The following is a 12,107-nucleotide window of genomic DNA, read 5'->3' on the forward strand; positions in this document are numbered from 1 at the left end:
TGACGAAACCAAACTATCTTGATTAAATATGTTAGTTGTTGAATACGAGTAAAAATACTTCCTCAAATCGAATCAAACTGACCACTTTGAAATAAAAAAATGTTTTTACACCGTTCGTTTACTCCGTCAAATATTAGCGCTAGCCGCCGAACAAATATTGGACTAGAATTTGAAACTTTTTCAATTTGTGAAAACTGCGTTTATTTAGAATGGAGTCGGCAACGTTGTTTTACAACTAACACAGATTAAAACTGTGGTGACTTATAAGAGCAACGTTTTTGATTGATAACGTACCTAAAACCATAACCGTACCTAGAAAAATGAAAAAGTAACTTTATTGGAAATTTTAACAGTACTTTAAAGCTAGGTGAACTTCGCTGCGAGGTATATTTTTCTTAATAAGGATATTGAAGAAAACCGGTAGTTTCGGTAAGGACGAAGAAAGGCAGTGTATCGCTTGGATGAGACGGGATGAAGTCACCCCCCCCCCCCGCACACCCGCCTCGCCCGCCTTCCTCTCCAGTCCGCACTACAAGTAGATAATTTGCAAGTTCAGCCCCAAGACACATCGGTCCATGTTTAAATTAGAAGCTTCACTTTTATGGGTATTGTCTTGATAATAGGCAATAACCGTAAAAATGTCACGATTCTTTTGTATGGCGGTTTTATTTAAAACATTAAAACTTCGCAAGAGTATAATAGACAACATCATCAATAACGGCTTTTGTTTAGAAACACATACGTCATTACATTTGAATTTTATAGAAAAACTAAAAAATATTGTATTGAACATTTTTATGTTATCGCATCCACGCGGAAACCAAAGAAAAACAGACTGGTTCTACTGAAATGAAATAGAGATCCAATAACAGTCAGGTCAATTCCGGGATAGAAATACGATAATCTATAGTTGTGCAGTAAAAACATGAGTATTTGTGGGGTTTTAACAAAGCCTTACAATAAAAATTCTAGTTTATAATGCCAGCAATAGCCTTTCGTGGAAGAAAGCCTTGTGTGGAATGATGATCCAGTATTCCAGTAACTTGAGGGAACTTTTACTGGAGCACAGCATACAAAGGAGCAGCCGGTGCGGGCGGAATGTGTCGCATTCCCGGCGGCCCGCGGCGCCGCGCCTCCCGCGTGCCTGCCCCACAAGGAGCCGATCGCGAATACTTTGAACATTTCACTTCCCTCACTAGGGCACCAACTTCACTATTTTTAGTATACGATCATACTGTTATTACAAATACCTTACATCATATTTCTCAAATATCTCGATAACTATTTTTAAACAAAACAAGCGTACTTACTTAATTATAGCGTCATGTTAATCTTATCAGTAGTAAATTTTAAATTGAGTGTTTTAAGATAACAATTATTCTGTACTCCACTTTTGTGAGAATTGTATCAGAATTGCCGGGGAGGCACAAAACTAGTGTTCATTAAGGTGCTTTCGGCAGCCGACTGTGTATTCAGTACTTAACAGGTAGTGCACATCGGTGCATAAACATGCGCGGCTACAGTCTATGTATGGCTCGGTTTATTATAATTATTAGGAACGGTGTCAAGTGTCAGAAGTGTGAGGCTTCAGGCATGCGGCCAACCCATCCCACTTTAATTTAGCGGCTTTTGAGCTTCGTCAGGTGTTTTGTTGTGTAGCTACGTGTAGTTTGAACCGCGCACTATTTGAACTGGATCCGTTCATTAAACATTGTGAGCGGAGGAACTGAGGGGTCGTTGGGATAAGGTGAAGCGAAGACCCCGATCTAAACTAAGCTCTTGATGGTATTCTATAGGAATGAATTACAATCCCCACACCTAAAGCCAATTCTTTGATAACCAAGGTTTCTAACGCACGTTAGGCCTACTATAGAACGTATCAGACTAAAATCTAAGACACGAGATTCTCAACTTCAGTAAGTCCGTTCCTTTTATTTTGTAAAAGATTTTCCTTTTAAACTAATTTAATAAGCTGGCATTGTCTCTCGACACTACAAAAGACTACCTTTTTCTTTAAAGGCTCTAGTGCGCGAACAGGGAGCATCCTGTACATGCTTTGAACCAGGAAAAGGGCCAGTTAACTTTACGCCCAAAATTTTACGCTTCGGCTATGAGAACTCTACATGCTGTGAAATGATTTTTTTTTTTCGTCTTTTGACAATTATTGACTTTTTTTTTACTTTTCTTCTATTTATAGTATCAAGTTAATCTCATATCTGAAAAGATACATTCGGTCTATATAAACGAAGACGAAAATTAAACCAAATAAAGAAGACCCTTCTTTTGAAGTTGGTTAAAATATGATTCGTATAAAGTTAAGGGCCTAAAGTCATACATATTAATGAGATTATTATTTCCCATTGTTATTTTGTTTGTTTGAAAACGACTCTGTGTCTGATATTAATCCATGTGTCGCACGGGGTTTCACAAACATTCAAGTCACATGCACAAAGACCGAGACTCAGGACAAATCTTATCCTATGCGGGGATCGAACACGCGCGCATTGTTTTGGCGTGGTGTTTTTAACCACCCAGCTATTCGTGCAGTAAGGAACTCTAATAATCAAAGAGCAGCCGATCTGGATAAATTTTGTACAAATCAAATCATTTGTGCATTGAACCGAAAAAAAGAAATTATTCGTTCATTTTTAAAATTTTCATTTTTAAAATTCTTAAATAAGAACGAAAAAATACTTGAATGAGTCAAGAGACCCAAACGATTCAACACCATCATGAATGTAATTAAAAAGTAAAACGCGCTACGTCACGCGCACAAACCGACAACACAACGTCATGGGAACATAAAAACTTGTACGTTGTGCGTGTGTGTGGGGACCACGCATAGCGCTGACTAGAACATTGTCGTTTTAGTAGAGGGCCCGGCGGCCTTATTGAACGCAACTGACATTTACTTTTAACTTCATATGGTATTACGACACAGTTCCAGCCCGAATTAAACCAGTTCTACTATCAGCTAGGACTCTAGCTAGGTGCAGCGCTAGGTACTTGGTATTAATTTTAATCGACATGCATGGTACTACTCAATGTGTGTCAGACACAGGGTCAGCTGCTAGCAGAAGTAGTTGCTATTCCGATATTTTAGATTAGTTTACACATTGTATTTGTAGCGTAACTGTCGTGTTTAACTCTAACATTTTAACAAAGCCTGAAGTAATCAGTCCTCAGTTCGCAAGTGACGACTTTATTACTGTACGTTCTCGAACGAACCGCTCCACACATGCAAATCCGACAATAGAACAAAATGACAAACATGACACAGTATGTAAATGAGCGGGCCGAACAAAAAGCGGTCGGCATTAGTTACAAGCAGTTACTATTACACGGCGGCCGTTCGCTCAATAGTCAGCTAGATAATGAGGCGCGCGCGCAGCACGGTGGCGGCCGGCAACGCGCTGTGTCGCGCGATACCGCGTCTTGCCGCGTTATGCCGCGTCATGCCTCACTTCGATAATCAAACAGGTCCACAAATAATACATCTTTCATTATCACGGCCCGCGACTCAATGACAACACGATTTCTGGTTGTTATTCGGCATTGAAGTCAAATCGAAGTGTGTTCACTGTTATCATAATATATGCCTACTCGCACACAAATATGGAAGTTTACTAGGAAATAAAGTACCTATTTGCGTATAGCAATATACTTGTTTATGTTTTTATTTTCGTAAAAGCAATTTACCGTTTGCGGTTGAAATTTTATTTCAAGAGTTAATGATTTATTTTTAATATTTATCACTAACGATGACAATTACCAATGTTGAGAATTTTAAACTCTTTATGACTCTTGACATTTAACAATTTGAACAATTTCCACGTAGTCGTCGAAATCGGTTAACATAATAATTTTAAGCTGAGAATGAATGCTCTAGCTCTCTTTGCAAACAGATTATTCTGGTAAGCTCCCAGTTCTGCTCCAAGAAGATACTCAAAACAAAAACAATGGGAACCGAAATCAGAACATGCACAGATTAAAAACGTAGGACAGCTCCATTGTGAGCCTGTACATGACACGGCAATGAGGAATTAGCAGGTCGGATAGACGTGAGCTAAGCGACGCGAATGTCGCTAGTTTGTTAATTGATGTCACAATACAACCGACGACAATGTTGGAAATGTTTTTTACAAATGTTCGTAACTGTAGCCGTTTGTCATGTACAGTCAGCGCCAAAAGTCGATGAACAGAATCAACTTTACAAAACAGCTGTTCACAACAAAATGCCATAAGTTATAGTCGCAACTGGGAAACAAAATAGAATGTACACCAGAAATTTACAAAAGTCGTTAAACACGAGTATTTCAAAAGTATCTGTGCACTAGTATTCCTAAAGTCGCTGAACATCATTCTATCAAAAGTCACTAAACAGCAGAAAAAACAAAATTAGGCTAACAAAGTATATTTTTAATGTTGCCGTGACTGTGTTAATGTACCTACTTTTGACGCTTGTCAAATCCCAGGTTCGAAAGAGGTTTCACTAAGGATCTTGAAGGAGGTTTCACTTTGTGAAGAAGGTTTCGTTAACAATATCTAAAATATTTTCATTTGAATTATTACTTAAAGTAATAAATGAAATATGTGAAATAATAAATTTAATTTAAAATATATTATTTTAATATTTTACAAAAAAAAAATGGATTAAAAATTCTAAATATCCATGTTTTTAAATGTCACTCCACTCAAATTGTATCAAAATCGGTCCAGCATTTTTAAAGTTATAAATCGTATTGATATAGATACAGCAAGCACTGTCCCAAAAGTAGCTCAACAACATAAGCGTCAAAAGTAGGTACATTAACACAGTCACGGCAACATTAAAAATATACTTTGTTAGCCTAATTTTGTTTTTTCTGTTGTTTAGTGACTTTTGATAGAATGATGTTCAGCGACATTAGGAATACTAGTGCACAGATACTTTTGAAATACTCGTGTTTAGCGACTTTTGTAAATTTTCTGGTGTACATTCTATTTTGTTTCCCAGTTGCGACTATAACTTATGGCATTTTATTGTGAACAGCTGTTTTGTAAAGTTGATTCTGTTCATCGACTTTTGGCGCTGACTGTACTGTATTTATAATATAAAAAGCATTTAATTCTAAGACAGCCCAGACATATCTACAAAACTTACTCATACGCTCGAGAATCTATACGTAGTACAGCCGCTGAAGATTTTATGAAGGCCTTTCCCCTAATTTATGTCGAAGATACAGTGATTGCTGTAAGACACGGCATTCTATTTTACTCGTTTTGATTAAATTCACAAAAACTTGGTTTGCTAGAGCCGTAATAGTTCAAAAATTGTACAGAAAGTTTAAATATGTCGAGTTCAATCATTTGTTTAAAATAATTGTACTGCAAACATAAATATACTACGATAAAATGGCCTCCAGCCGTATTTTCCGATGGCAATGTTATTTGCCAAAAATAGGAAACTTAAAAACGATCAAAAAATTTATGACAATATTGCAATGTAGGTACGTTATCCAGTCAGACAGTGAGGTCAGGCAGTTAAAAACGCTATCATTCATTCAGGCGATCCCAGCGCTTATCTGGTTAGGGCTGGAAGCTAATCCAGTTTTATATGAATTGAGCGCAACCGGCAGCGACGGCGCCTCGCCGGGCCGGGATGCGACGGCGCCAGACCGGCTGTTTTATAATGACGCCGGACGCGCCGGCACCGGACCGCGCACCTCTGCAGCCCGCCGCCGCGCCGGACGGCTCCCGACCCGATAACACCCGCATATATTATTAGCGGGCACGCTCTTGTTTTTGGCTGTATCGACAAACTTTGCGGAATACATTAGAGAGCATACAGGCCTGTTGACGAACACCAGGCGCCCAATCTAATCTTATCTAAACAGGTAAAATAATCTTCCACGACGTCTGAGATTGATCGACGAATAAGTAACATAATCTAGAACATAAAACCTCCAAGTTCTAATTTCCTAGTAATCTGTCCTTATTTCTTTACTTGTCTTGGATATTAATGATCAATTTAGAGCAGACGAGTACAACACATATTATTGAACTCTCATAGGCACATAATATTGCTTAAAATCTGTATTTTCCGTAGAATTTATTGAGCTTTCAAACTATCTAAATGACTTGAGTCATTAACCGTTTCAATATAATAATGAACGCGACTGTACGTTGGTCGGCCAGTAGTTAAAGGAGCAAACAACTTTAGTTCGTGGAGATCCTATTAGAACTGTGGCTGGAAGTTGTAAACACTGTGGCCCGCAGACGACGACTTGACTAGTGGTCCCGCTTGTATGTGTCACTGTTTATGAGACAAGGCTTGGTTAATTAATCGACACAAAGTGCGCGGCGAGAATTAAAACTACGGACACGCGGCGCGCGGCATGACTGAATGGACCATTATGAGGCAGTCGTTTGATGTTAAATTAGGCATCGCGCACGTGGTCTGGCAACAACAGCAATGCCAGTGCCGCACCCTACTCTCCGACGAGATTCTAGGCTGCATAAAACTTGGACCTACGTACTTCGCGCAGATCTCTATAGTAACAATGAGTAACCGACTACGCTGTAGATAGAGAAATACAAACACATGATATGTATTTTTCTTTGCTTTTTATGACGTTATCTGTGTTTGTGATCACATCAGAAAAGTATCGTAGTGGCGCATCGCGCGGTTATCAATAAGGCGCGGAGATAAGCGACGATAATTACTGCGCACGATCGTACCACAGGGACGCGGCCAGTTGCGCCACGACGGAGCCGCGCGACCTGCTCCAGCACGATCAGCGCGCTGGCTTCGTGCTGTTACAACTTACAACGTTACAGCAGCGGCTCTACATTATATATGGCTGTTATATTCAATCGCTTGCATGGATGTGCTAGAAATCCACTCTTCCAGGAATGTGATAACACATAATGTAATACAATGAGACACAGAACCAAGCCGTATGATTGACTATCATCGCTGATCCGCAGCGCTTTGAACGTGTTTAAGTGGGCATTTAATAATACAAGTGCTCGGATCCAGGCGGCGCATATCGAACATAGCGCTACACTCTGATACGGAGTGTAATTTGACCCGTTTAGTTTATCAGTACGATGATTTTCATCACATTATTGTTTAACGGTATTTGAATGCATTCGTTCCATCAGTAAAGAATCTTAGTGTATAAACATTATACGTATATCGGTCAAGGTCGGTGTTCGCTGTGCGCCCTCGCACGCGGCGCTATTCATATCGTGAACCTGCGGCGCTCCTCCCGCCGGCAACGAAGCGGGCGGCGCCGGGCGGCGACGCGGGCTCCGCGCTCCCAGACCGCCGCGCGGTGAGAACTTAGGGTGAGCAGCAAGCCAGGCCCGCGTGCTGCCCAGCTCTATACTCTACTCTTTTTACTGTAGAGCTCTTTACTATTCCAGCTGTAATGTTGTATTCAGCGAGACTGCGGTACGTAAATAGTCGACGTTAATGTCATCTCCGATAATATAAAACTACAGCGCAGTTAGCGTCATCATGGAATGTATAGTTACTCAATTTGCTAACTTACAGAAATCGACGGCGTTGCAATACTTTCGTGTTCTCAACATTTATGAATGAATCATTTTACTTATTTATTTACCTGTCTCAACAGGAAAATAAGTTTAATAAGTTCGCAAAAACAACATTGTCCTTAAACACGAACGAAAAAAAACCTAACTTTCGTAGTACCTTGTGGGTGTCAAAGACCGAATCAAGTATTGTTCTTCATTATAATACCGACGACGGATTCACATTACTATCACAAATATCAAGCATCTCTTCAAACTGCGAGCACGTCGCTGGAATCTTAGCGTAATGTTTTAAACAACGTTTTTTATGCAATTATACTTTAAATATAAGATTTTTTTTTCTAAAAAAAACCTATTTTAAGAAAAACATTTCGTAAAGGAACTTATTCACCGAAATAAACAGCATAAGACACGAAATTACCGGAAAATTACAAAATCTCTGCGGAGTTCATCAGCTGATATCGAATTGCGTCCCGCGGTGGCGCGTCCTTTCTACCGCCGAGCAGGTTCGGACTCTAATTCGTTTCATCGTCCCATAAATATTATGAATAGAGTCGCGGAAGTGTCGCAGTGTGCGGTGGCACAGTGGCTTATCTCGCGACACCACCCTCCGAAGTGTTCGGCTTTCAACCCTAAGGTCACCGGGTATCGATCCGCGCCAGCTGGAGACCGCTCCGCAACATGCCCGACGGATTCTTTCCGCTCACCCTCCAGCACACGAGCACCCCTGGCGTAATCCCGCTCGACCCCCGAGTCACCCTCTAGCTATGCCAATGATATCAAAGTGCTTCCGTTTAGATCGCTCGAAGAAGTGTAGATAGCTACCGCGACCTATAGGTAAGTGAACACTTTTCGGGAAGGGGCCCCCGGGGCGCAGGGGGCGATCGAACTGGCGGAAGCTTCAATGCGGCAAAGCTTATCATGTGCGGAATCCGCAGGCCGAGCGCGCTGAGCGCGACACTGCTGACCCAGTGCCCCGGAGCGCGAGCACGCGGCGCGCTGCGCGACCAGCTCGCCACCTAGCGCGAGCGCGTGATGCGCGCCCGCTACACCGCGATCCGTCACTCTGTCAGTCATCACCCTTGAAGTTACGAGGAAGAACTCACCGTTTCCGTTTATAAGGGGGTAGTCGTCGTCGTGCCGACCGATGTACGTCTTCAGCGGGGTGTCCGTGAGGGAAGGCGACGATCTATCCCTGTCGCTCATAATAGTCACTTAGAACACCGGTTACAGAGTCGATACAACAACACTGCACGGGGAGACCGGCCCCGCACACTCGTCCACGAGTCACGACCGACCTCCGGCCCGCGGCTCGCGCGGCGAATAAATAATTAAATACTGGCAGCCGCTCAGTCCGCGATGCTCGCGCCTCCCTCCGCGCAATCAATCGCCCGCGGCGTTGCTCGCCTCACTAGCGCCCTCTGCCAGCGAATGGCCGCCGCTCCACGACGCTCACAGGTGGCGCTATATGCCGCTGTACTCTCCTTAACTTAATGCAGGCTTCATTTAGTTCAAATACTAGTTTACAAAATGCATTTGAGACTGCAGCATTTAATGAGTTATATAAACTTATTACAGTACATACAGAAACATGTCATCTGAGGAAACACATAACTACTCCCATCTAGCGCGCCGGAAAAGAACTAAAAGTTTAGGGAATACGTTCTTCACGAAAAAGTTAATTTTCAGATTTGTCGATTATTAAAAATTACAAATACTATATAGTTTGCTCAGCAAACTTAAAAGTAGCAATGTGAATATATTGTACATATTGTTGCTATCTTTCAGAGTGCTACTTACCCTTACTGTATCACCTATTAGCTATACCAAGCTAACAATAATGATTCAAATAATAATATAATGACATCCGCTTCTTTTTTCAACTTTAACGTTATAACGGGTCACTTCCAAATACTACCGTAATTCGTACAATATATTTGGAATGGGGTTGATGAAAGTCAGTGTCGACAGTGGCGCTGCTGGCGGGCAAAAGTTGAAATAGAAGTTTGTTTCAAAGAGAACTTTTCACTCAGTTCACATGCTCTACAATTTAAAACGAACCTTATCGAACCTTTGATAAGATTTATATGGGATTGATTGAATTAGGTACTAAATAATTGTCAGTGTTTCAGGAGTTAGCTTTTTTTAGAGTTAGAATTTAGCTTTCATAAATTAACGACCGCGAATATGTGTTGTGTAGGGATTTAATCGCCTATTTCACGAAATTGCAAAGGACTTATCATAAATTATGGATAAAAATAATTTGTTTATTAAAAATAAAAAACACGAACGTTGGAAAGATTTTAAATTATTTTATATTTAACCGATTCTATCAGCGGAGGATAACTAAAAAGATAAGAATTCTGTTTACAAAGATAATTTCGAATGATAAAATGGATTTGATTAGATCATTTGTTGTTCGTTAACTGGTGAGATAGAGTCTGACGCACACAACGCCAAACCCTCTCCGAAACTTGCAAAATCATTGTTACTTGATCGCGAAGACAACAGATCTTTTTAGGAAAATAAATTATTGCTAAAAGAAACCTCAGTATTATATAGTCATTATCCAGGTAACTCGGTTGAGGAGGTGAGATCCTTCGAACCTTATAAAACACTGGATAAGTACCAGTGCTGGTGCTGAATCTCAGACTGGTAGTCGACCCAACATATTTGGAAAAGGATAAAGCCGGTCAAGTGCGAGTCGGGCATTCAGGTTTTCTGAAGAAAACAAATCGGTTGGGTTACAAATTACTTTATCTGTACGTTTGTCACCAGGCTGTATCTTATAAATACCCAGAATGTTGTTTACACAGCTGATGTATTGTTTTTTTCTGCTACAATAACAAACACTTAAAGTAAAGATCGACGTTGAGCAACCCCTGTTTTTGTTTATCCTATTTGAAAGTAACCCTGATTGCCGTGAGTGCGACACGTAGGTACTTGACAAGTTTAACGCTTTGGATACGGAATAATGCAAAATAGAGCATCAAAAATAGCTACAATAATGGTTTATTCACAATATCGATTTGACGATTTAAAATAGTCCATTTCGCTGTTTTCACATATCAATAAATTCTCAACGAAAATCTCATTTTTCTCTTGACTTCTCTTGATGCAATTTCGAGCGCTTTTATTTATGGTTTAAAATTGACATACGCTCAAAATGCACAGGGTCAACTTTCTGGGCAACACTTACAACAGTACATAATTGAAGACCTTTTTGTTTAATTGCTTTATATCAGCGTTAAACTGTTGTAATATCCTTTTTATACAACTGTAAAGCTTGTCCTTTAGTGAGTGTGAGAACCTGTTTAATATCTAAGTAGCTTCATGAATATGTACAGTAAGCAAAAAAAGACAATTAAAAAATTAAATTTATAAAGTACCTGTATTTTTCAGGGTGTAGAAAATTTGTCTTTTAATGTTGTGTTTATGGCGTTTTTGAACTTTGATTGTTAACAACATACAACATTCGAAGGTCAAATAGCTGGGATATAGCTTTAATTTGTAAAGCGATTATATACGCTCGCTTGACATACCCTTTTTGTAAAATACTGGTATTCAATTGTTAATCGACTGAAGTCAACCTCATTGTGTCAGAAGGGTTTAAAATATTTCTGTGTATTTTTTTATATCAAAAAAATATGTCAAAACAGCAATTTATTGAATTTAATTCTAAGAAGCTAAGAGCTTTATGACGTCACGAAAGATACTAAACTCTGTTAACACGATCAGAGTCAACCACCACACTTAAAGTACTATGGTTGTGGAAACGTGTCAGCGCTATAAACGTAGATCGTCATCACTCTTCCTCGCGCAAATATCACTTTAAGACGCGGTTGAAGATGCTCTGAATAGTGTTAACCGATTTCTGCTGCTAACCGTACCCAGCTGAATAAATACTAAGTAAATGACGTGCGACTGGCGCGATGGCGGGCCAGTGGACTACACTCAAACGTCCTCAACCTACTCACTTAATATACACTATTGTAAAGTTTTATTTGAAATAAGTTTCGTTCTGTTTCGTTCACCTGTGTGTCTGTATTTTTTTTATAACTTTACGAAAGTATATCATGATATCGCCTCTTAAGTTCTAAAATTAGCACTTTAATAAAATGTATGCTGTATAACTTCACTACACAAACAACATTCATGACATTTAGTGTATCCTCAAAAAAAATACTCAAATTTATCAATAGCTGATCGAAATTTGTGCGTGGAATATTTTTGATTTTCAGATAAAAATGACAAATATTTAACAAAAAATTCAGTGCGCCGCGGCGGACTGCGTTCACCGGTCACAGTTTTCTGTTTTTTATTAATCCGGAGCGCATGCCATTCGTGATATATTTTTTTTACTTTTGTTTTACCTCTTTGGAGAAGAAATAAATATTAATCAAAACCTTCTTTCAAGTGAAGTTTAGAATAAATAAACCTTTTTTGGTCAAAGTTAACGTCCTTTATAGAATATCCAATTGATTAAATACTGTGTCATGTCCATCAATTGATGGCCCCATGACATCCAAGCTATAAATGGAAGATTGACGTAAACACTTAATAGATAT

The 12,107-nt window shown here is 39.7% G+C and overlaps 1 protein-coding gene across 2 annotated transcripts in view; it reads right to left on the minus strand.

Annotated features, from left to right (window-relative positions):
- Positions 1-8,874, minus strand: part of LOC113504241 (hepatic leukemia factor) — an 88,270-nt gene extending 79,396 nt beyond the window's left edge. The window contains exon 1 of one of the 2 annotated variants that reach the window (XM_026886427.1): positions 8,646-8,874. In XM_026886427.1, the coding sequence (XP_026742228.1) occupies positions 8,646-8,745 (100 nt within the window). In that variant the 5' untranslated portion in view covers positions 8,746-8,874. The remainder of the gene's footprint in view (positions 1-8,645) is intronic. The other variant, XM_026886428.1, reaches the window with a different exon arrangement.
- Positions 8,875-12,107: the final 3,233 nt, after the last annotated feature.

Source organism: Trichoplusia ni, chromosome 21, assembly GCF_003590095.1.
Source record: "Trichoplusia ni isolate ovarian cell line Hi5 chromosome 21, tn1, whole genome shotgun sequence".
Classification (NCBI taxonomy): Eukaryota; Metazoa; Arthropoda; class Insecta; order Lepidoptera; family Noctuidae; genus Trichoplusia; species Trichoplusia ni.